At 36.3% G+C, this 25,384-nt stretch overlaps 1 protein-coding gene across 2 annotated transcripts in view; it reads left to right on the top strand.

Annotated features, from left to right (window-relative positions):
* Nucleotides 1–20,155, top strand: part of SGCE (sarcoglycan epsilon) — a 30,602-nt gene extending 10,447 nt beyond the window's left edge. Inside the window, exons 3-13 of one of the 2 annotated variants that reach the window (XM_062495027.1) lie at nucleotides 2,213–2,335; nucleotides 4,971–5,128; nucleotides 7,849–7,921; nucleotides 8,750–8,948; nucleotides 10,605–10,767; nucleotides 14,015–14,226; nucleotides 14,979–15,005; nucleotides 15,704–15,892; nucleotides 17,528–17,571; nucleotides 18,398–18,432; nucleotides 20,105–20,155. In XM_062495027.1, coding sequence (XP_062351011.1) covers nucleotides 2,213–2,335; nucleotides 4,971–5,128; nucleotides 7,849–7,921; nucleotides 8,750–8,948; nucleotides 10,605–10,767; nucleotides 14,015–14,226; nucleotides 14,979–15,005; nucleotides 15,704–15,892; nucleotides 17,528–17,571; nucleotides 18,398–18,432; nucleotides 20,105–20,155 — 1,274 coding nt within the window. Of the gene's footprint in view, nucleotides 1–2,212; nucleotides 2,336–4,970; nucleotides 5,129–7,848; nucleotides 7,922–8,749; nucleotides 8,949–10,604; nucleotides 10,768–14,014; nucleotides 14,227–14,978; nucleotides 15,006–15,703; nucleotides 15,893–17,527; nucleotides 17,572–18,397; nucleotides 18,433–20,104 lie in introns of those variants that run through there. The other variant, XM_062495036.1, reaches the window with a different exon arrangement.
* The last annotated feature ends 5,229 nt before the right edge of the window (nucleotides 20,156–25,384 follow it).

Raw genomic sequence — 25,384 nt, 5'->3', positions numbered from 1 at the left:
TAACTTTTCTAGCTATTTGATGCACTTTCAGCCAGCCACCATATTTTTGTCAGCTCTTCTGTTCTATAAATGTTACTTTTTTAGCTTTTCTTGAAAATATTTTAAAGGAAATTAGTTGACTTCCTTGTGCTGTTTACATCTCATCCACAGAATTGAGCGCAGAGGTTTTTTGAATAATAATTTACTAATTTTAAGTAAATAAATCAATGATCTTACTGTACACAAGTCTACATAATGAAAATTACAGTAACTGTAATTAACCACACAATTGTAACAATTCAAATTTCAGGATCATTTTAATTTTGTCACTAAGATAAAATTATTAGAAAAGTGCTGTGTTCAGTATTGTGTTAAATGTGGTTTATAAATATGGGAAAAGGCAAATGTTGTGAAATGTGATCAGTAGTATATCCAGAGCTATACATTCTGCAACATTAAACGTGAAGAGTATGTAACTAAATGTGGAGGTCTACAGTTCAGATGTCTACTCTCTCCTCTCTGCTCTCTCCTCTCTGCTCTCTCCTCTCTGCTCTCTCCTCTCTGCGCTCTCCTCTCTCCAAGCCTGGAATCTAGGACACGATTCAACTCATTTTACAGGAGAAATTAAATCAATCAACCCCTAGAAGCATCTGTTTCTTCCCCACTGACTATAAAAGGAGCCTGGCTTAACTTAGTGGTGGATGTTGATTTTGTAGGCATCTAAAATTAGGTGAGATTCCACTCACAGTACGTGGTGCGAGGGCTGGAATGCCTATGATGAATGCCTAATTAGTGTTGCCTTTTTAAGCAGATCTCAAGTAAGAAAGCTGGTATAATTATAAGGCTGGAGAAATTATACCAGGATTAAAAAATTACACCAGCATTAAAAAATTATGAGCGTTTTATCCACATTTCAAATGTGTCCTGCTTATTGATCCGAATGTTGAAATTAGCACCTCTGGGACCTACAAGTTTGTTCTTATGAGTTTGCTATAGTGACTCTGAAGTTTTGGAGTCTGTCTTCCCAGTACCTCCATGATGTATGGCCTATAACTTGTTTTTGGAGATGTGATTCCTCATGAAGTTTTTTCCAATTTGGCAAGCAAGGCTGGTAGCTGTGTGTGGTTATTGTGGCTTAGCGTCTTTATCTACTGCTTTTGTAATCTTCATCTCACTGACAAAATCCATTAGCAATGATCAATTCTTTCAGGGCATTAAATTAAAATTCAGTAGTAATAAAATTAGTAATGCAAGCTACAGTCAATCTTAAGACACCATGAGAAACACCTATTAAATCAGTATTCTCTGTTTATACTTACATTTTAAAACTTGTTGATAAAGGGGCTTCTTATCCATCTAATTTATTGTAATGATTTCTTCATTCTACTAATTCATTAAAATGTATATGTAGTTCTGCATCAAATGTATCTACCTAAAAACCTATGCCCTTGTCAATGGGTTTTGTACTAAATAAAAACACCTTACTGCTTTTACATATGCTGATTGTTCTGAATTTTATTGAGGTTTTTGATCCTCAGTCCTGTTAAACGTGGCTTCACTTTTTTTTTGTTTGGAAGTAGTTTCACCTGACTGGCCTATATATAACCTTGTCCTTTTGTTTTATCCTTTGATACAAGCCCAACATCTTCAGTAAAGAGCTCTCTAACCAAAGTTTGAGATGTTTGAGCCCTGGTGGTCTGAGAAAGTCTAGCTTTAATAACTCATAAAAATGAGCTGAAGTGAATTGCTGCACAAGAACTGAAAAATCTGCTGTTTCTGTTCAGTGGGTAATGAGAACTGTTGATTGGTAAGGTTGCTCTGTATTCCTCTGTCGCTTTTTTGTGTAAAATATCAGGAAAATGTGATTGTATAATTAATTTAATGTACTTTTATTAATGTAACATTACAAATAAAGCAACTATAAAATTACAATAGCCTTCCTCATTTTTTAAAATTACAATAAAAATAAAGAGCTTATACAACTTTTGAAATCTTGACATAGATAGTTTTGTTTATTGCAGTCTTGGAAAGGATCCTGTTTGGCAAAGAGGGTTTGCTCTATGTTCTGTTCTTAAATCTATGTAACCTTTTAAAAATCTTATTAACAGGTGTCTAATATTTGTTGCTTTCCTTCTCCCAGATGTCCTCATTGCTGTTGAAATGCATGAAGTTACCTAGAGCATGTCTCATTTTTGCCTTTTTTCTGTCTCTTATCTCTCCTTCTGCTTTTCAGTGTACACAATTCTGTCTAAGGTGCACTCTGATCGGAATGTATACCCTTCTGCTGGAGTTCTGTTTGTTCATGTTTTGGAGAGAGAGTACTTTAAGGGGGAATTTCCTCCTTACCCAAAGCCTGGTATGAGATGCTAAGATCTTCCGTATTATATGCAAATACAGAGAAAATGTTGGTATAAAAAATTAAAGTCTATTTAGCATACCTTGTGGTTCAGCATATTAGATAAACAAGACAGGTTTTAGTTTCTATTGAAATATCTCAAAATGAAATGAAATGTGTAGTCCTATGCTTCTGAAATATTCTAGTTTGTGATTGTTTGTGAAAAGATGCATGTAATTGTATATTGTGAAAAAATGTACTTAATTTGGGAAGGTGTAGTAACACTATATATCTGATATTAAAAAGTGTTCCTTCACTTTAGCATTAAATATGAAATTGTGGAAATGTATTAATTATGTTTGTTAAAAATGCTATTTCTCTGGTCACTGTTTCAGACATATGTCTGTATATAGTATGTATCAGACTATATGAAGGAGCAATTTGAAAGCATGTAGTAAATATAAGACAAAGTAGAAGATTAAATCAAATATGAGACTTCATAATACTGTTTTCTTTCATTTTGAAAAACAGTCATTTGGCTTCAGCCTTCTTCGTGTATTTAGGAACAGTTTAATGTTAGCAAACAGATTAGTTTTAGAGAAGGAGCTGTGATTTCCTAAGTATGGTTTTGCCATATGGTAAAGCTAAAACCTGGTCACTACAGGTTAGAATATGTGTAAGCAATCTGGTAGGGGTGGAAGAAGAGAGAGCATTCAGCCACACATGCTTATCAACAATGAAAAGGAATAAATGTATCCAGCTTATATAAATATGACTACTTTTGTATAATAATAGGAAAAACCTATGTACAGTGCATGCATAATCAAAGCCTGTTTCATTAATAATCTTTTAAATTGATTTTAGAATACTATTACTAAGATTCACTTTAAAGAAAAAATAAGCTTCTGTTAGCATTGGTTAAATTCTAAGTAAATGTGAGTAAACCTAAATGTTTTTAAAATTTCTTCTCTTTGTAAAATGTGTGTTTTTTCCGGTCATGGATACCTGAATCTTCATTTATGTCATGGTGACTGGCAGAGTGAAGTTTGCCTCTGTTCCAGTTTTCTCTCAGTTTTTGATACATAGGTGGAAGGAGCTTGGAAATTTTACTAATGATGGTTGTCTTACAGCGGCAGCCTCTTGACATTCATATGATTCCAAGGTAATGGGAATCTGGTTTCAGATCTTGTTGAGATTACTGTTCCCACAGACAATTGTGATTATGCCAGAAATTCACTGTGAGGTCAGGTGTTGTCGTGGTACTTCTTTTTTTGTCTGCTGAGCTGGACCATGGCCTACCTTGATGAAGGAAGGGCAAACCAGAATGTCTCACAGGTGGCTTTCAGAATTTTCACTAAATCATTTGTGGTGCTGGGAATTTGTTTAGAGCAGGATACCGGATTGGGGGTTCAAGGTCTGTATGTGCCATTCACTTAAGAGTTGGACTCCATGATGCTTGTGGGTCTTCCAACTCAGAATATTCCGTAATTCTGAATTCTGTGATTCTGACTGCAGTAGATTAGATTACTGGAACATCCTGAGAGAATTGTGAGGGAGGTTTTGTTACACCCAAGTAGTGGTTTGGTCTGATTCTGGTTCATTTTACTCAACCAAATGTGTAAATGTGTACCTGAATAGTAGTTACTCTCAGGCAACACATCTCAGTCTCTTTGTCCCTCTCTGGAGGAGATGAGAGCTGTTCATTCTTCACCAGGCTTCGTTTCTGCTCCCTGTGCCAGTCTGGCTGTTATCATCTTTCATCACTTGTCCTACAATGCTTTTGCCCTCTCAAAGCCAATTTGGAATGCAGGGCAGAGGTGTGTGCAGGTTCAGAATGGATTTGGCTTGAGTTCTGTGCCTCAGCTGGACACTGCCTTGGTGGTGAGGATTTGGTAGTGTACTGGCCTGATTTAATTTACAAAAGCTAAAATAAACTGGAGTAAAATCCAGACATTTATAAGAGTATTAATAAGAACCACAAGAACTGATGTACTGGTTTGACTTGAGGGGCTTTTGCAGATTTCAGCTGGACCACTGTATTTACTAACCATCAGTGGTTCCAGTTCACAGGAATGTCTGATCCTATTTTTGAATTAATTTGTTCTTTACATTAAAATGACTGCCAGGCTTTTGGTGCCAGAGACCTGTATGTGTATCCTAATGCTAACAGAAGCTTTCAGGCATTATTGATTACACAGGCACTCTTTACAGTACATTGAGCACCTGGATCCATCATTAAAACATAAATAAAAGTATGTTGGGACGGGGAATTAAAGGACTGAAACATTTGTGCTTTTGTCTGTAAGGAGGTTAGATACTTCAATTTGAGGTGGAACTGAGCTCTAAAAATCAGACATGCTAGTTACTGAACATGAGTTCTCAGTCAAGACTCTAGGAAGTACCTGCACATTATGTCTGCAGTTGGTTAACACTTTCCAGGTACGAATTTTTTAATACGTATAAGTGCTAAGTGATAGTTCACTTATTTCTGATATGGGAAAGGTTAGCAAATTTTAATTGTTTGGGGTTTTTTTTCCCCTTTTTAGAAAGGTTCAGAAAGCAAGTGCAAGCAGAATAAGACTTCCTAGTTGAAAAATTAAAATCAAAGCATTTAGCATTTTCTTGTAAATATTCTAATATAATTTCTTTTATCTAGGTGAAATAAGTAATGATCCAATAACATTTAATACCAATTTAATGGGTTACCCTGACAGACCTGGATGGCTACGCTACATACAAAGGACACCATACAGTGATGGAGTGCTATATGGCTCACCAACTGTAGAAAATGTGGGCAAGCCAACCATCATTGAGGTATTTGTTTTCAAAAGTTCAAAAATACGTATTTTGGTTTAGAGTGTAAGGTTCAGAACTGTCAACAAGTTCCCCCTTGTTTTTGAATAGTTAATTTCTATTCATATTAAAGTTTTATTCATAATACAGAGCAAAAAAACCTTTGTACACAACTGTACTCGAAGAATACCTGAATCATAACTTTGTAGCATTCAACCTAGATATGGGTCAGACTAGATTAAAGTGTTCAGTTAATAAGCAGTTGTGGGGTTTTTTGGATTGTTTGTTTTTGTTTTGGTTGGGGTTTTTGGTTTGATTGGTTTTGGGCTTTTTCCAATTATTTTTCATCAAATATTCCCTTGTTCATTACTTGTGTTTATTGATAGGCTTTATTTTAGTTAGCAGTTTTTTGAATTTAATTCTTAAGAGTGTAACAATGACAAAACTGTATTTTTCAGAGTTAGCTATTCAAATGTTTAAAAGCACTAATTATTAATTGAGCAGCAGTTCAAAAGGGAAAATGGACAATATTTTCCACTATGTATTTCATAGACAGCAGACTGAATCAGACACTGTGTTGTTCGGTGTTAAGAAATCTGCACGTTAACTTGCTCCAACCATTTTGCTGCTTCAGCAGTATATTTGTCTTAAAACCTTGATGAGTATTTTTTTTTTCTTAATTGCATTTGATGTAGTTTTTCTTTCTCAAGAATGACAGCTCTGAATGTTAAGTTATACTGCAGATAGTTTCACCCATGCTTAATTTTGTATACATGATTCTGTTCTGATTTCAGCAGGACTAATAACATCTGAGATTTGATCATGTGCAGTTCTTGCAGATTTTGCTCAATTTTATGTAGAGGAAACCATTATTTGAAATTGCCAGTTTTTAAATGGCATATGCTTTTAGATTCTAGGATCTACATCGAGACCTCCATTCTAAGCATGACCCCAAGCCATATTTGAAGTACAGCTTGCCTAGTGTACAAATTAATTCCTTGCAGTTCCAGTCTTAGATGTGGCTTTTGAATTAATTTTGTGGTATGTGAAGAAGGCAGATGGCATTTGATCCTCTTCCCAGTGCCCTCTAAGAGGAGTGATTACATATTCCTGGCCTGAATATAACTTCCCTCATGTTATAATTTCTGAGGGGATGTTACAGGGAGGTCATTAACTGGAGGAGACCTCATGATTAGGAGAGCCTAGCATTATGCACAGCACTGCAGTAGAGCAGGTAACATTCTTGAGCTCAAGCTCCTTTGAAAGCAGTACAAAGACAATTTGTGTGAATATTCAGGACAGAGGCAATCTGCCATTCCTTGGTGTGGTTCCTGGGCTATGCTGGCAGCTCCCACTGCTGGAGTGCAGGCACACAGTGGTACTGCCCTGCTCCTATACAGAGCTTGTACGACTGGGGGTTGGATTTTCTGGGTACTAGTGGTTCAACTGCTGTTGGAGCAACCCTTTGAAAAATTAACAGAATTAGGACTAGAGAAATCTCAAATTTATTTTTTTAATTTTATAATGAAATTGTAACATTAAACGAGATCTGATTGTGTTGGGTAAGCTTTTCCCTCCTCGCTTAAACAAACCTGCAGTAGATACTCTGCAGGATTTTTCCTTTTCGTTCAAATCCTTTAGAAGAAGTGCAACATCTGTTACTTTTATTTATTTACTAGTCAGTGTCACAGTGGTTTGTGGCTCTGTTTGCTGAAAAGCAACACAGTTCTGTCACTTGTCACTCCTGGGCCTCTCCTTTGCTCTCAAAATGAGTGAACTGAAGTCTAAAATTAGAAAGAAAATTGGTTTTTTCCAGTTTGTTTCATGAATGATTTATCACCTTGCAGGGATAAAAAAGGTAGAAAAGATAATACATAATTATACTGATATTCAGCCTCATTCTATATTTCTTACAAATGAGCACCTAATCACAGTACAACCTTGGAGTACAGTCACCACTGAGAAGTAACCACTTGCATGCATTTCAGGTATCCTAGGTATTTTAATTTTTAGATTAGTATCCCTGAGTATTTTATCCATGAAGGTGTATGTCTCAAAAAATAAGAGTCACAAAATGTTGCATCTACCTCCCTAGCTTTCACTTCCCCTTACATTTACAGATCCCAGGATTTTCTTAAAATCTCCTTTTGTTGGAGCATTTTTTGAATCCATTCATGGAATGGATTCACTGGGGCCAGAGCTAAAACTAAATAACAGTCTCAAAGATGAGAATTCCTGGCATCCCATCACTTTTTCCTTTAAAAAACCTTGGCATGCAGTTTATTTTCTAGGAACTATCGATGAATTTAGATCTTTTACAGTATTGATGGAGGGGGGTTAGAACCTGCATGGGGAATTGAAGAAACTAATCTGTCCTTATGGTGGTTATTAAAGAAAAGGTTATTAAAACAGAAGAAAAAGAATACACATGTATGGCAGAACACGTCTATCAGGACCAAAATATATTATTTTCACATATATGCCTTCATTAATTGTATTTAGCTGTATACTGGTCAAGAAAATTGCAGTATATCCTGACTTGAAGGTAATACTGCATTAATTAAATTGACCTTACCTTTCAAAATTTATATTAGTGAATGAATGTTCATAGGTTTTGAAATAAGGAGGCAAAGTACTTAAAAATGGGTATTTCTAACTTAATCAATTTAACTTTCACTGATGTTTCATTTATATAATTTTTATTTTTGCATTGTTTTGTAATCTTATATTTTTCACTCCAGATCACTGCATATAACAGGCGTACCTTTGAAACAGCAAGACACAATTTGATCATTAATATAATGTCAGCAGAAGGTATGTACAGAATATAGCTTGTTGTGTTTTTAACTGAATCAGCAAATCCCTCTTACGGGCTCCTGCTTTTGAAGATAAATACTGTAAAATAGTTGTCTGGTGTTCAAACCAAACACAGGTTCACAAGGGAGAAGTATGAGGATTTTTCCTGCTTTAATTCATTTTAGTTTTTAAATCCAGATTATTTCTGTCATTCAGAACTGTTTTGCTTCGCTCACAGTAAAATGTTTGCATCTTTGTTTTTCATTAAACTGCTACTAATTCAAAATTTCCCTTGTCTATTTAAAGGGACATTATATGAAGGATTTCACTCTCTTTCTGCATGTTGTTTAGTTTTCTTAGTTCTGTGTGTGCCTTATGCAACAAACGATTGTGTAGGCAGAATCAGAAAACAACAGGTTATGGCATATATGGACATTTGGACCTTAAAATGAGTTCTCTTTATCACATTTACATTCTGGATTGTCGTGAGTTGGAATCCATTGCTGCTACAGATTGGTTTTGACCCCCAAATTAGCATGAATGTAATTATATCTGTTTAATGAAGTTTTACCAACTAAGACTCTTTCCCTCTAGTCTGCTTCTTCATCTCCCTGTTGTTTTATAAATAACTGAAGGTTTTCAGCTCAAGTAGCAGCTGATGGTACTCTCTATTGAATTAAACATAATCACAGGTTCAAAATGAGCTAATTCAAACACAAGATTTTTGGAAAGGTGTATCAATTTTAAAGTAGTATTACATTAATCACTACTCCAGATATTGTGAAGATTTATGTTGGGATTTATGGAGCATTTATTTAATGCAACACTCTTTTTCATCACAAGTAGATTTTCCTTTACCGTATCAAGCGGAATTCTTCATAAGGAATATGAATGTAGAAGAAATGTTAGCAAGTGAAGTTCTTGGTGACTTCCTTGGAGCAGTGAAAAATGTATGGCAGCCAGAACGCTTGAATGCTATAAACATTACTTCAGCCCTTGACAGGGGAGGGAGAGTTCCACTTCCAATTAATGACATGAAAGAGGGGTAAGCATGTGTCAGTATGATGGTTTTGCTTCACTTTTATTTTTTCTTACTGACAAGCCTAATATTTTTTTAAGTATTCTAGAAACTTTACAATTGTCATTGTATGTTTTGGAATTAGATACAAAAAATTTACTCACATTCTGAGCCCCAGTTATAATCTGGTTTTATTGTGTTAGATACCACTACAACAAGGCACAGTTGCTATATATTGATGTTAGAATCCAAGGAATACTAATAAATTCCATGAATTGTAAATGAGTTGGTAGTGAATATGCTTCTGAGCAGTCACTTGGCAGGTTTTTCAAGTTTTTAACTGTTCCCAATTCATTAAACTCAAAATTTTGAAGCAAGATATGATAGAGCAGAGATTGCAGAGACACTTCAATTTGTAGAAGCAGTTAGTATGTAACAGTGTAATTTTTAGCACTACTCATACTAAGTGAGTTAGTTATGTGATTCAAGAGCACTGCTGACTTTCTTCTGAAAATTGTAAGGTGTCTGGGGAGTTCAGGTTACTGAGTGTAAATTGCTGGAATGGACTGTTTCCAGCTGTGATTTGTAACCATAAATACTGTTCTGAACTGTATTTAACTGAAACTAGTAAGGATTCAGCTTTTTCAAATATGGTTCTGACAGTGCTTTTCCCTGGTGAAAGTGAAGATGCCTAGGTTTTTTTAAGATAATTTTAGATATTTTGGAGTCAAATATATAAATAAATAAGAAGGGAATGAAGGTTCAAAATATGAGATGTGTCCAGAAAATACTGGCTTTTCCAGGGCCCTTTTGTGTCTCTGGAGTTTTTGAGCACATTTAAAGAAGGAAAGTGACTCCTGTACTAAACAGAGTAATAGCAGAGTCACATAATACAAGTGGCTACATTTCAAATATTTAGTTAGATAATGCCTACTGTCACAAGTGGCAACTGGGACCTAATTTCTGTTTCAGAATCCATTGGTAGATTATAACCTGGTGCAGCAGATTGTATTTTACAGCAGTGTTGCATATACCTAAATATGACAATGAATAATACAATCAGTGTAGTTGCTCTGTGGTAATGCTAAATGGAGTATTAGGTTTACCTTCAGCTTTCAGGGTTCTGAAGCAAATTTTATTGGCCATGCATAGCTACAGTATGGAATCTTTCAGAAGAAGCTGAGGGTTAGCATGTTCATATCTGTATTAGGTTTAGCAATAACTAGTCATTGTGAATTTATTTTGAAAACATGAGAAGAAACTCTAAGAAATCTATGATTAATAAGATTAAAGGTTTCCTTAAAACAAAATGATGTTATTTTAATACAGTTTTCAAAAATAGTACAGATTTACTTACATGAGGAAGCCACACTTGGAATTCTTTGACTTAATAGCAATTGGCACCACCCATGGTAGTGTAACGTTCACATTAACAAGCAAACTAGAATATGTTGTAACAAGCAGCTTAAGAAAGTCTTTTTTTTTTATTTCAATCTGTTACTTATATGCTTAAAGAGATAGAAGTCTACTATGAAGGAGAATTATTTTTAAAAGTAATTTCAATCTTTAAATAACAGCTTAATGTTACTGTATACAGTTTGGATGATGTTTGGAAGAGTACTTCATTGCTCTTTGGGGATTTGTGAGACATCCTGCTGGTCTGTCACTCACCTCTTTCTGCAGTGTGTATGTGATGGTTGGGGCAGATGTTCCTTTCTCTTCGTGTTTACGAGAAGTGGAAAACCCACAAAATCAGCTGAGATGCAGTCAAGAAATGGAGCCTGTAATAACCTGTGATAAAAAATTTCGTACTCAGTTCCATATTGACTGGTGTAAAATCTCTCTGGTGAGTTATTTTATTATTGCATAAAAGTGACGTTTGTAGAAGTACAGGTAAGAGTTTTGCCGGTCTGGTCAGACAATGTTGCAAATTCCACTTTACTGTGACTGATATTTTTTTCCACCTAGCAGACACTCTTTAAGATTGTGAAATGATTTTGCTATGTAGGCTAAATTCTCTTAGAATTGAGCCCCAGTGAAACCACTGTATTTGTTTTCACTAGCAATGAATTCTATAAATGGCCAGAGAACTCCAGGACTTAAAAAACTAAAAGTAATGAGAGGTGTAGTTCATTAATTCAGAATTCTGATACCACTGGTTACACTTCCCTAAAAAGTGTGTGCACACATGTGTTTTCTCAGATACTGATTCTACACTGACCAGTTAATACTATGCTCTTAAAAAAATCTGTTTCTGAAAATTGTCTATAACATATTTTATGTTAAAAATTAAATAGAAAAAGGAATTAATGTAATGTTGACTAATTAAATAATAAATAGAAACATTCTTCTTAGTCAAATGCAATAAAAATGATAATCAAACACTGGAGTATTTGCCATGAAAGGAGAATAATTCCCAGAGGGGCTTTTAAGGTTTTGGTGGGGTATTTTTTGTTCCTGTAAGGAAAGTCAAGAAATAATACAGTATTGGAAGAGAATGTTGCAGATAAATCTGAACAATGATGGTGAAAGTATGTAAAATAAACTTAGATGGTTGTTGAGCTGATTTAGACATTACCCAGGAGGAAGCTGAGAGGGAGATATTTTACACTGGATGGAAAAAACTTACTGAGTATAAGGAGTATATACTGAGTATAAGGAAAAGTATTGGTCCACAAAATTGATTGGATAACTTCCAGTCTTTTCTGCCTATACACTATAAATTAGGAAAGGTTCTAGAAGGTTGGAAAATACTTGTTTCAGAAGAATACCCAGATTATTTGCTTTATATTGGCTTTCTGTTAAAAAATTGTAAAAGGCCCAAGTGTACACAGCAATACTTACCAGCACCTGAAAAATAGCAGAAGGCAGCTGGTCTTTGGCAAGAACAAACTATGTCAAGTCTTCAATTTCCTTCTATAAGGAAGAAGTAGAACCAAGGTGGAGCAGCAAATGTAATTCCTTCTTGGTAAGGTTTTTCAATGTGTCTCACAAGCAAACTCAGGAACATGACCTAGATGAAGCTAGGAACTAGTGGAGAGCTGGTTGATAGCCATAACCATAGCCAGACTAATAATAATTCCTGTCTGTTCCTCATTAATAGCTGGATTATGTAGTGTGCTTATTTAATTAAATTTGTAGTTCCCCATGAAAGTGAAAGGATCAATGCAGGTGCATTGAAGGACATGAAGGAATTCAGAAAAGTCTTGAGAAATTGGAGAAACAGTCTTGGAAAACAGGATGAATTTTAAAAGAAGCAGGAGAGTGATAGTGCACTAATGCAGGAACAGTCAGCAGTGCCCATGAGGAAGGAAAAGAAGATGGTTAGGAGTACTTCAGAGAAAAATGCCTGATAGTGGCAGTGGCTCATAAACTAATCATGAAGCAGCATTGTCATGATGGTTTGAGAAAAGCAGAGATCACCCTGGCATGTGTAACAGGAACAGGCTTTCAGAGAAGTGTTATTTTCTGCAGCAGCTACAACACAACCTTTTGGAATTCAGCACTTGTTTTGGCAGTGTGCCACAGTAACTGAATTTGAACTGTCTTAGGGGTGTTTACTGTTGCCAGCAGCATTTCTGCTGTAACCTGCTGCATCAAAGGGGAAAGGGAGCCAAGCCTCTCTCTATCTAATCACAGTCTGCTTTTCACAAGGCAAGCTGAGAGACAGGAATTCTCCCCAGATCTATGGGCTGGGATGGAGTTGAGCTCTCCCATATCTACAATTTAAACAAGTGATAGAAAATAGAGCCATCATATCCTCATCCTCACAGTGTTCATGAGGTGGTGTTGGCAGTAAGCACCTAATCAAAGAGTGGATTTAAATTTGGGGGTCCTACATTCTACAAGGATGAGCGATGTAATAAGTGCTCCACTTGAAGCAGATCTCTGACAGCTTGTTCTCACACTGTGTATGGATCTCTGTCAGTCACATCAATAAGTACATCTTTTTTGTGCATTGTTAGGGCTTGAGATTCAGCTAAGCAGCCAGGTGGAACTCAGTGTCCCTAACATAAAAGATACTCTGGAATTAATTAGCAGAGAATACATCAATTAATTTTTATTCAACAAACACTTGCATATATGTGTGTGTGTGTGTGTGTCGGTGTATGCTCACACATTTGAGGCTCAGCAGGATTTCTGGAATTTCATAAAAATCTCTTCACCCATTGCCTAAGCTGTAATACAGCACTTTATGACATGAAATGTAAATCATATAGAAGTGACAATAATTTGTAGGATTTCTCAGTGAAAAGTCAGACAAAAGGTCAAGCATGTAAGCAAGTGTATTTTATTTGTATTAATGATGTGAAGATTAATGATCTTAAAGCTAGCACTGATCAAATTTGACAGTAGCATTTAACTGAAGATAACAAAACGAATAAAGAAAATTAAGTCATCCGGGAATGGCAGTCAAAAGCAATAGGAAATCTAGCAGCAAAACAGGCGTGTATTTCTACGATCATTGGGTACAGACAGACACACACACAGAAATTATGACCAGGAATCCAGCTTTTGTAGGCTGACTGAATTTGTGTGAGGGAGACAATGAGCTGTCGTCAGCAGCTCAGTTGATGGCTCTTGATTTTTTGAGCACTGGATGTAAAACATGATACAAAGGAGGAGGAGGAAGAAGAACATTGTAGGTGTGTGACTCTTCATTTTTGCCAGCTTTAGACAAGAGAGGACAGTATTGTTATTTAGGAAGATTAGTAAGAAATTAATTAATCAAAAAGAAATCAGTATCACTTAATTAGTTTGCACTAAAGATGTTTACTAAATTTGTACTCAAATACTATTTGTGTGAAATATGCCTAAAATTAACCTGTAAAAGACATGATATCTATGGTAGACACAAAAGAGAGTAGTGTTATTTTAACATTATTTATCAGAATGATCAGAAGCTTCATAAAATGTAAGCTACTATTTTTAAAAAAGTGGTTGGATGAAATTGTATAGAATTCGTAAAATGTGTAATATGGATTTTTTTTTTATGTGTTACAGTTAGTTAAATACCTGCTTGCTTTTATATTCTGTTACTTTGTTATTTAATTGTCTTTTTCTTTTTTTTTTTTTTTTTCCCTGGATATCAGGTTGACAATACAAAACAAGTTTCCACCTTTCAGGAAGTGATTCGTGGAGAGGGAATATTACCTGATGGTGGAGAATACAAGCCACCTTCTGATACACTGAAAAGCAGAGACTATTACTCGGATTTCCTAATTACACTGGCAGTGCCCTCGGCAATAGCACTGGTGCTTTTTCTAATACTTGCCTATATCATGTGCTGCCGACGGGAAGGAGTGTGAGTACTTTAACATGCTAATAAGTAACTCTTGATTTTTCTAAGATTAAAATGCATAGAAGGTTATTTGTTAGAATATCTCCATTCAGTTCATTATAAATATTTAAAACAGGCCAAAAGGTACGTGCTTGTAATATGGAACTATTTTACACTTAAGCACATGTACTAATTTTCAAGCAAGTGGAAGTAGGGCCTTCAGATGTTCTAGAAAGGGTTAAAATACTCAACATATGCACAAAACTTCAAAATCTCCCCATGTGCACAGCTCTCCAAAATGCCCCCAGTAAATAAAATACTAATAAAGGATCACTGGTTCAGGAGAATGTTAAGTAATTTCTAAAATGCTAACTTTCGTAACATAAACCTGGTTGAGGACATTAACTGAATTTAGACATATTATCAAAGAAAAACACATAAAAAGAAAGCAGCAAGTAACGCGATTTCTGCCATTTCTTACACAAGCTACAATTTCATTTTGTCACAGAATTTATTTTAGTCAGAAGCTTATTCTTTAACCTGCATTTTTCATTTCCCTGTGTGTGTGTGTGTCTGTGTGTCTGTCACCACGATCACCTCTCTCTACGTGCGTTCATCAAGGCCTCATCATGAACCCCGTTGCAAATGCTGCCAAGTTGCGTTTAGCAATAACCTTGTCAGCATTTCCACATCATGTACTGTTTTCATCATCAGATAGATTAATGTTCCAACTATCAATGCTATTATTTAATTCATAAATTTTGTTTTGTTTTTAGGGAAAAGAGAAACATGCAAACACCAGAGTAAGTGTCTTCTTTCCTGTTATTTTTCTTTTACCATTTAATTTTCATTCTCAGTAGCTCGTCATGCTTCATACATATGTGTCATAATCTTCTTTCATTCTCTCTAATTCATGGTTTAATTCATAAATGTGAAAGCTGCTTTTAAATCAGAGTCTTGGCAAGGATAGAAGACCAGAATAAAAAGGGTTTGAAATTAAGGACTGTCAATTCAAAATAAAATAGTGCTGTTAGAATAAATATGTTAATATGCAATTAATACTCCTGACTATTGAACTCTCAGACCTGTCTCTTAAAGGCAGTGAACAGGAAAAGAAATATCCTGGAAGGTATCCAGTGCCTAAAATATGGAGTGTTTTAAAATTGATTTACAAGCTTTTATGACTCTACCACAAGAATCAGGAGTTAACCAAACTTTAACTGCAGCAAATAAATGGAACATCAGCCACAAACTGCACAGTCTTGAATCCTATGAAAAATATCTATTCAGACAGAAAAATCTAATAGAATAATTCTTACCTTAAAAAATTAAATAAATCAAATATTTATTAATTTAACTATGTGAAGGTTGTAATTGTTGCACTGTAGTCTGTAGCATGCATTGAAGTCCTTGTACTTTAATAATAATAATTGCAAAATTCTCTGTGTTTCGCTAGAGCACTTAAAGTATGTATCCACTGTTTTATTTCCTTGTGGCACAGCATCCAGTTGGTGCACCACAGTGCTATACAGAAATCAACCAAAGAGCTCCGTGACATGTCCAAGAACAGAGAGATCGCGTGGCCGCTTTCCACGCTGCCCGTGTTCCACCCGGTGACGGGCGAGATCGTCCCGCCCCTGCACACGGACAGCTACGACAACACCAGCATGCCTCTGATGCAGACACAGCAGTAAGTGTTCACACTCACTTCTGGCTTTTTAATGCTCACTGTGCTGCATGACCTAGCTGTAGATTCCAGTGCTTGTCCTCTGAAATGTGGTCGTTATGGGAGGATTCAGTAATTCTGACTCTCTAGTTCAAGATTGCTCTGATGTTTGCATTTCCAGCAGGAAGAAAGGCCTTCTGTTGTAAGATTAAATGGCTGGCTTTCAGTCTGCAGGCTTGCAAGAGGCTTGGTATGGAACGGTTAGGTTTCTGCATGTTTTGGAGAAAAACTACTTTTGACAGAGGAATCAGTTTAAACTGTTCTATTTTAGACACCCTGTCTCTTGATCCATATCTTTGGGGTTTGAGTATAAAACTACCACCAGGTTGGTGGTAGTTTTATATCAGAAGATCTAGACTTTGTAAGTGGTTAGTCATGTACCTGTCACACATGGTTTGTGTTTGAAATGTTGACACTGAACAGAAGAACATACTCCATTACACAGATAATAAATTCAGACTTGCCAAGAAAAACACTCACAGCTCTCTCCTGTTTCCATTGTTGCCACTCTCTTTCCAAGACAGAAACCAGAAAAAAAATTAATTCCTGTCCCTCAGAGTTCATTTATCAGTAACTTAGTGAACCCTGTGAGGCAGACCCAATGCTTTGCACATGTTCTAATTTGGACAGGTCCATAGAGCGAGTTGTAGCAAAGAGGCATTTCTGGCAAGGCATGGTTGAGGTGCCTGGGGCTGAGCAGATCTGAGGCAGCAGTCTCAGAAGTGGCTGGCATTTTGCAGTGCTGTGCTGTAGCACCAGCTCCAGCTGGTACCTCCTCTGCTGGCAGACCTGCATGGCCCTGATGGTCCTGTGCCAGCTCTAACTCAGCCCTAATTTACACATGCTTGTCCTAAATATCCTTCACAATGTAGATCTGTGCTGCAGGAGTGTCTTCTGCTCCCTGTCCCAAAAGCTAAATTCTCCAGAAAGGACAGCTGTGTAAATTATTTCTTATACAAGTGCTGCAAAGTGCTCTGCCCCCATCTTTTACAGCTCCTTTTCTATTCAGAATAGCAATTTTTATGACTGGGGTGCCACATCCTGTACCAAAGGCTTTCTTGAGTTGTACCTAGGGTATTTATCTGCTTCACCTACATTGTAACCCTTAATTCCTTTCTTTAAAAAGCTCTATCTGGTAGCAGTTAAAATAGAGGCTTAAGCAGGGCACAAAAATGTAACTTTGCCTTGATAAGTGAACTGGTGTGACACATAGGAGTGGCTGACTGTTCATTCATTCCACAGCCATTTACTACGTTGCAAATGCCATCACCTTCACTGTAATCATGGAATATGGAATATTCTCTTACAGAAACCAAACTCTGCTTGACTTCAGAAACCCACAGTGACTCTTGTTGCCTCTGGCATTTCACCAAGTCTGAGTCATTGAATGTAGCTGACAAGTGAAATAATAAGAACTACTTTCACACTAATTGTCTTTATTTCATGGTCTTGGCTAACCTTTGGATATCTGTATTTGCATAGTGAAAATAGATTATTGCTTCATTAACAAAAAAGAAGAAGTTTAAATACTGAACTTTCATCATAATAGACTTCAGACTTTGTATGGAAGCATTAAAGATATTAAATGGTTTTTTATAGGAACCTGCCACATCAGACTCAGATTCCACAGCAGCAGAGTGCAGGTCAGTACTCAGAAAATACTGTAATTATTAAGTGACCAGTGTGGAGAAAACACTTGCCAAAAAGTATACAGTCTGTGGACAGTGGAAATAATATTTAAATAGAGTGAAATATTACAGAATTGTCATTCCAGAATTTTGATACATCAGTGAAAATTTTGGCACGGGATTGATGAAACAAGGAAGAAATGCTATGTTAGGACTCTGTATGAGAGGCCAGAATTTGGTTCAGCTAACTTAAAAACATCATATAAATAATTTCTGTTACATGAAGCTACAACCAGATTCCCAAATGCAGTTACATGGTTTGGATTCTGACACTTGATAGGAAATCTAAATTTATAATTGTCACCAATATTAGCTAAGCTTTGAAGAAGGAACTCTTTATTGCAGTTATTAGGCATAAAATGTTGATACTGGGGAATCTGTGGTGAGGCATATCCATGCTTCAGGTTTCCTTTGTCCTACTCCTCACTTTTATATCATTCTCAGAAATGCTCATGTACTGACTGCGGTCAGGAGTGACCCATCAGACTGTGGACTAGGGCTGACTGTCCTCTCTACTTAGCATCTCAGGTCTGAGAAAAAGCTACAGGCATAGCCAGGTGAGAGGGAGTAAGGACCACACAGGGAAAAAGTAGAGGCCAAGTGTAATTTTTAAATATTCAAAGAGGTATTTAATCAAAACTCTAGAGATACATATATTTTGAACATAAAATGGGAACTACAGGTCCAAGCAGAAGATTTGTTTTAACTTAAGAGTTACATAAGCAACTCTTCCTTTTCACTGAAAATCCTTCTTCTTCATTACTGCTTTCGGGGATTAAAGGAGAATTTCGTATGACAACATTTCAAAGATTTGAGGCAAGTATATAATAGATGTTTCTCTCCATGTAGGTTTTGGTATGTGGAAATTAAAGACACAGGTATAAAAAGTCTGACAGCAGTTCTGGTAGCTTTGCCATTTGTGTTCTTCATCGTACATGTGCTGGAAATGGTGGATGACCTTGGCAGCCAAAGCCTTGATCCAGAGCCTCCAGCGCTGGTTTGGGTTGACATTTAGCACAGCTTTTCTCACTCACACTGTTTTAGAAGGCAGAATAAAAGTGTTACACAGTGCTGCTCCTCTGCTGTGACTGTTCCATTTCAATAATTCCAGTCTGTCTTGCAGCAAATAGAATGCAAAATCACCAGGTAAGACTGTACAGTGACAGCAGTGAGGCATTTCTGCAAAGGTTTGAAATACAAGCTAGCACAGGTTTGTCACTTTTCAGTTGCACTGAAAAACTGCCCTAAAATTAGATCTTAAAACCTCTCCTGTGTCTGTATTTTCTACAGTACATTATTTTTGTAGAATACAACTGTTCTTTCATATTCATCACAGATGCTGCCTGTGACAAGCTCTCAGAAATCCAGGGGGGCAGGTGGTGGAATGTATTTGGGACAGAGGGCGTCTCCTCCTGTTCCCTTGGTTTATAATGACACCTTGCTTTGTAGCTCAGACGTACAGTACAGGTGACCCTGCAAGCACTTCCATGACATGATGGCACGTGCTTTTTTGCAGCTTTTTTGAAAGGATATCCATAACTCCCGTTGCCAGAATGTTAGATTTTTAGAAAGTTATGATTTAAAACAAAATTCTGGCACAGCTAAGAGTTTTTTAGTAGCATGACTACAAACTTAGCAATCGGTAAGAAATTTACAGAAATATAACACCTAGGCCAAAAAACCTATAGAATGAGACATTGTTAGTTAAATTTTCTTCTTCACCTATAGAAAACCAACAGTAATATACTCAGGGAATTTAACACACTATGAGTCACAGCTGTGAATAAGAAAATTCTATTTTAAATCTTCAGTAGACTGTATTTAGTAATTTGAAGAGCAGACCATGGATAATAACTGTTATCCATTTAGGGAGCTATCTGAATCCCCAGTAAGGAATAGTTTTATTTTAACCTTACATATAAAGGCAGACTTAGTAGCTGACATAATACTTGACTATTTCACAAAGTTAAAAGTTAATTGGGAAAGAACTGTGTGAGAGGTGACTACTCACATCTAATGTTTACAACACTGATGAAAATTGCTACTGGTCTCCAATATGAACAGATACATTAGGTTTTTAAATTGTTTCTCTGTCAATAGGCAGAATTCATGAGGACTATTTAAGGTGCTTAGATGAAAAAGCTTATAGGATATTCCTGTAAAGTAAAAGACTAAATATTGCATGTACACTATGTACCACCTTTTCTGTTTTGTGCCTCAGCCTCCCTATGAAGTCTGTTAGATCCCAAACAGAAAGCTAAATTCTAAGTTAAACAATCTTTTCCCAGCCCTCTCCCTTGCCAGAAGAATGCTTTGTCATGTATATGTCGTCTTTTGATCCAGATTGTGCTTTTAGCATTTCTCCAATGTGGTTGCTGATAAAGGAATAAAAAATACTCTTTATGTGCTGTGCTCATACTTGACAGTTCAGTACTGTTGAAGCATCATGTGCCACTGATGGATTACATAAATTCTCATCTATTTGCAGGTAAATGGTATTCCTGAGGAAAGAAAACTAACAGAAGCAATGAATTTGTAATCAAAGAAGGCAGCAAACTGTCTCACTTCCTTATTTGTTCTGGTTGATGCATGAGTTTTTCTGGTGTATATTGTGCATGCCCACAGTATTATGATGCTTTCAGTGCCAGGAGTACAATCACTTCCATATAACTGATGTACTGTATCCTTTTGTACTTTGGACAATTTTGACAATTTGTAAACACTGGTAACTTTTTATATTTGTTACATTCAGAAAGTAATCTTTAATATGTATATATATACATATATATATATATATATATATATATATGTATGTGCATATATACATATATATATGTATTAAAAAATATCAAGCTTTATTCTGTCTTGTGATCTCTCCTGAAAGTTTTAACAAGGAAATCAAAACTTCAGAGATTCAAAGGATTTCAGACTGTTATTGGGATGACATAATTGCCTGACATTTGCACAGGAAAAGCAGTAGTGTACAAGCATGAAAACTTGTGCAACATGGTGAGGCTCAGAAATAGTATTGCACATATATTAGATATTAATTTTTTAGAGATTACCAAATATAATGAGCAAAGTTATTTTTGAAAAATAAAGAAATAACCCCCCAGAGAAAATAACTAAAACTGCTTATGATAAAATTTGGATTTCTGTTCTTTTGCCAGACATTTATGCTATTTCAAAACTTGTAAGCAATAAATCATTTAAAATCTGTCCATTCATTCATCTGGTTATGTTAGAAGAAACTGTTAGAGACTATTGTAGGCAAAAATTAATGTCTGCAAATAAACAAGGGTTTAATTTGGTACAGTATACCTGGACTAACTCTTTAAAAACACTATTTAATTTTCTTTTGTGATTTTCCCAATAAACAGCCCCAATGTTGTTTATTTTTAATATCCTCCACATTTTTTTTTCTTTTTGGAGCGCAAACTGTTGTGGAAGAATTATGTATCCAGTAAATCAGGGATTATATTTTCACATCTTAAAAAGGACTTAATTAAAGGCATACTTTGCTGGGAGGTGGTTTCTTTGAGAGGCACTTGTCCACGCAGCTGAAAGCTTAATAATATATGGACTTTGCTAAAAGGATCTGAACTGGGATTTCCATGTTTTTCAGTAGACACCTATAATTCGTCTACTGACACTTTTCACCAGATTTTAAATTAATTTCTGATGCTTCTTTAAATCTTGAAATTTAAGGACATCATACAAGACTTCAGGGTCTGCAGCTGTAACAGCTGACACCAAGAGTTCTTGGGGTTTTACCTCAAAGCATGATATTGTTTTGAACTGACACTTATGCTTTGTCTTTTTTTCTGTAATATTTTCTCTTTCAGAAGCTGTATGTTCATCAGGACATTGCATTGTAAGCAGAAAACTGCGTCTGCTTTAAAATTGCTAAATGCTGGCTACATTTCCTTAGCTGAGGTTCCTGAAGTCTCTGCTAAGAGAAATTTGAGTAATTTTGGAATTTAAGACTGAGGATAAAAGGAATCTGTAAAATGAGGTCATTTTGTAAGAAGACCAAAGTAGTTGCTCTTGGTTTTGTGATTTTTGGTTTGTTTGTCTTTGTTTTTCTCTTTTTACAGTTATGACCCAGTTCTGTCAAAACACAGAACCTTAATTGACATTAATTTTTAAGCATCAGTGATGTGTTTGTAGGCTCGGACCTGAATGCAGGATCTCAGCAGATAAAACAAGTCCTGATTTGCTTTTTAGACTAATTTTGAGCACCAACTATGATAACTGTGGCAGCCAAGTACATAAGCAGTGCTCAGTACGTGGTACCTACGTGTATATTGTCAGAGCTTCAGTATCAGTTTACAAAGCTGCTCTGCATGCTCAGCACAGCCCACTGGACTCCTGCGGGTGGTTGTTAGACCAGGAGAGGTAGCTCAAGCTACAGGCATTCAAATCGAGTAATTAAAGGCAATTCCTGAAACAGGTGGAATAAAAAGAGCCATTCCTACTCACTTTCCAAGTGGCATCCATCATGCCTTCCTACCTCATCCAAAAGTTACCAGGGAATCAGCTTCCTCAGAGACACCCTCCCTTCCTTCCAGCAGCTTGGATGGTTAAAGCGGAACACAAAACTGCACACTGAGGTTTATAGTAAATTAAACATTTTCATCTCTTACCCAAGCTATAAAAATATTCAAGTACAATCAGCATTTGGCTTCTCTTAGTTTATACTACTATTTTCAAATGTATCAGCTGTCAGTGTTTTGAAACCAAAATGAATGGAATGGATTTTAAATAATGATTTTTAATGCAATGTAAGATTTAACTTTGTAAATAGTTCTGGGTGTGGGTCATAGTAATTTCTGATAACTCCAGGATGACATGACAATCAATGGATCTACCAGCTGAGCTGCTCCCACCTTATTTGTATTAATGTAACAGTGCCAATGTAATTAAGGAAATAAACTGTTACATCATGCATAAAGAATCAGTTTGTAGCAGTGGAGGCTTCACCTATTTTGGAAAGAATCTAATGATCTAGGTCACTCGGGTATTAAAAATACCTGAACTATTTTATGATTGAAATCATCATTTATCTGAGGTAAGTTTAATAACAAATTATTTATTTTTACTTATTAAAACAATTACTCTGAAAGCATAGGTTTCTAAAGCTGGTTAAAGACACCTAATGGCTAAAGATTAGTAATAATTAAGATAGTAAATTCACAGTCTCTTTTAACATTATGTGATGGCAATATGAAATGATATTGTATTAAGTTGCAACCAAATTAAATAGAAAACCCTACAGGTCTCTTTGTACGTACATGAAATGTATCATCTAATAAAATGAAAAACACAAAGTACTGAAGTTTTTGCCTGATTATTTTAGGAAAGAGTGCCTGAACAACATTGTTACAGCTTTTAATGTTCCAGCCCCAGTACTGCATGGTTGGGTCTAAGACGTGGGGTGGAGCTAATAATGCAGGGTTTGTTTAACTGGGGAGGATGCCTAAGTAGATGTACTAAGAGAGGAGGATTTGCCACACTTAATGTGGGCACCTGAACTATGCATCTCCCTGACTATAAAATCAGGAGCTTTGGGGATCACAGAATATGCTGAGGGGGGAAGGGACTCATCAAGATCAGCAAGTCCAACTCTCAGCCCTGCACAGGGCCCTCCCCAAGGTCACACCAAATGCATGAGAGCATTGTCAAAACACTTGCTGGACTCCGGCAGCCTTGCTGCTGTGACCACTTCCCTGGGGAGCCTGTTCAACCACCCTCTGGGTGAAGAACGTTTTCCTGATATCCACCCTGAACCTCCTGCCACAACTTTAGGCCATTTCCTTGTGTCTTGGCACTGGTCACAAGATTAAAGAGACTGGTACTTCCTTTGCTTAAGGAGCCCCTTCTACTGAGAGTGGGATTTAAGTAGCTCACGTAGAATCCAAATTCCCTAACTCAAGCAAGTCTTAAAGATGGGCTTGGTTTCTTGATGTCAATTCCTCTGCTTTCCTGCAGAGCTCTGTTGTTGTGTTCCTGGCAGGGAAAAGCATCCAATACCTCTGCTGTGGAGTTCTGCTGAGGGCCCCTGAGCTCTGGGCTGGCTTTGGCTACTGGAGCTGTAATTTCATCAGAGCAGGGACACTGCAATTTACTGCAGAGCAGTCTTCCTGCATTGCGCCTGCCTTAGTTTGTGAAACGGTGAACTGCAGCACAGCTAGAGACAAGCAGTAGAGAGTGTTTACGTAAATGATGCTGCTCCCATTACAAAAATAAGCATCCACAGCACATTTATTTAATGTTTAAATTACTTCATATTTTTACATAACCTGAAAAGAAAATATATTTATCCCACATACAGTAATAGTAAACAAGTGCATTATTTCATACATTAAAAATAAATCTTTTAACCAAGACTGTACAACAGATAAATAGAGTTATATCTACAATAGTTATGTTGTGAAGAACAAAACAAAAATAATCCCTCAAGCTCACAGTTCCCTGTTGTTCATAATACTGGCATAGATGAAGGTTATGCTTGCTATTCCCCCCCTACGGTGTCCACCTACACCCTTTCCTTCAGTCTCTCAAATGTATTGATCAGTGAGGTTAAATTCCCAAGCATTGGAAGCAATATGCACACAACAAACAGCGGAGTATCTTTCCAGTATCTTGAAAACAGCTGGCAGGCTTTGTAAAACTGCTGAATTTGGGGGAGTGAATGATTTCTTTTTTTGTTTTTATGATGAATGACTGGTTAGTCTTTAAAAGAAACTGTTCTCTGCCACACACACACACCCCAAAAAAACCTGAAGTAATTATTTTCATAAATTGGTTTTCCATTCATTCATGGCTGCAAGATTTAATTCAATGTTTTGCCTGGGATAAGAACAAAAACATGCATGTGATAGTACATATGGTACAAATTAGGATTCATGTTGTTTGTAATCATACATAATTGCACATATGCTTGGAAAATAATATTGCGCTCATGTTTTTGCCTGCTAACAAATAATCAGAGGAAGAATAAAATGAAAAAGCAACTAGAGGTCAAACTATTGCTTGAACCTAACCCACAACCAACCAAGAAATGTCCGTAACTTCATTGATAAGTAGAACATAAACAACAGCTTGTCACTGCCACACTGAAGGACTATTTCTTTCAGTTATACTTTTTGCTAACGGAAAAAAATTGTGAGAAAGATTGGGCACTGCTGAAAAGGATGGGAAAAAAGTTTTTTCTCAAACAGCTCCAGTCTCATTTCACTTGTAATTCTGAGACTCAATCATCTGCATGCAACAAAGTTGACCACTAAATCCCCTCGCTTCATCATCCCAACAGACTGACTTGCATCCTCTTAAATGAAAACGTTATTACAGCATAGAATATGGCACCAGTTCTCTAACGAGACTTAATTCAAGGTCACCTACAAACACAGGGAAAGGGTCAAAGATCACCCTTCCCCTAAGATCTCATGGAGTGGATATGATGCGATTCCATCTCACTGAAAAAGGTTGGAGGGTCTTCCAAAAATCTCCCATCTTGAACTGAGTCTCTGAAAATTATTCATTTGTTTGTTCACTGGGATTGTACACAGAACTACACACACTTAAATGAATTAGTGAAAAATTTATGAAAAAGCAAACAATTTTAGGAAGAAAACCCAAATTCTCTTTATAAAAACATTTTGTCTCAGAATACACCGTATTTGCTGAACACATCTTAAATTTCTTAAAAACCCCTCATAAAATATTATGTAAACTTGTATATAATCTTCAATCACTGAATTGATGA

This window comes from Cinclus cinclus, chromosome 1 (assembly GCF_963662255.1).
Source record: "Cinclus cinclus chromosome 1, bCinCin1.1, whole genome shotgun sequence".
Taxonomy (NCBI): domain Eukaryota; kingdom Metazoa; phylum Chordata; class Aves; order Passeriformes; family Cinclidae; genus Cinclus; species Cinclus cinclus.
Note: the sequence above shows the minus strand (reverse complement) of the source record. Positions and strands in the feature narration are given on the sequence as shown.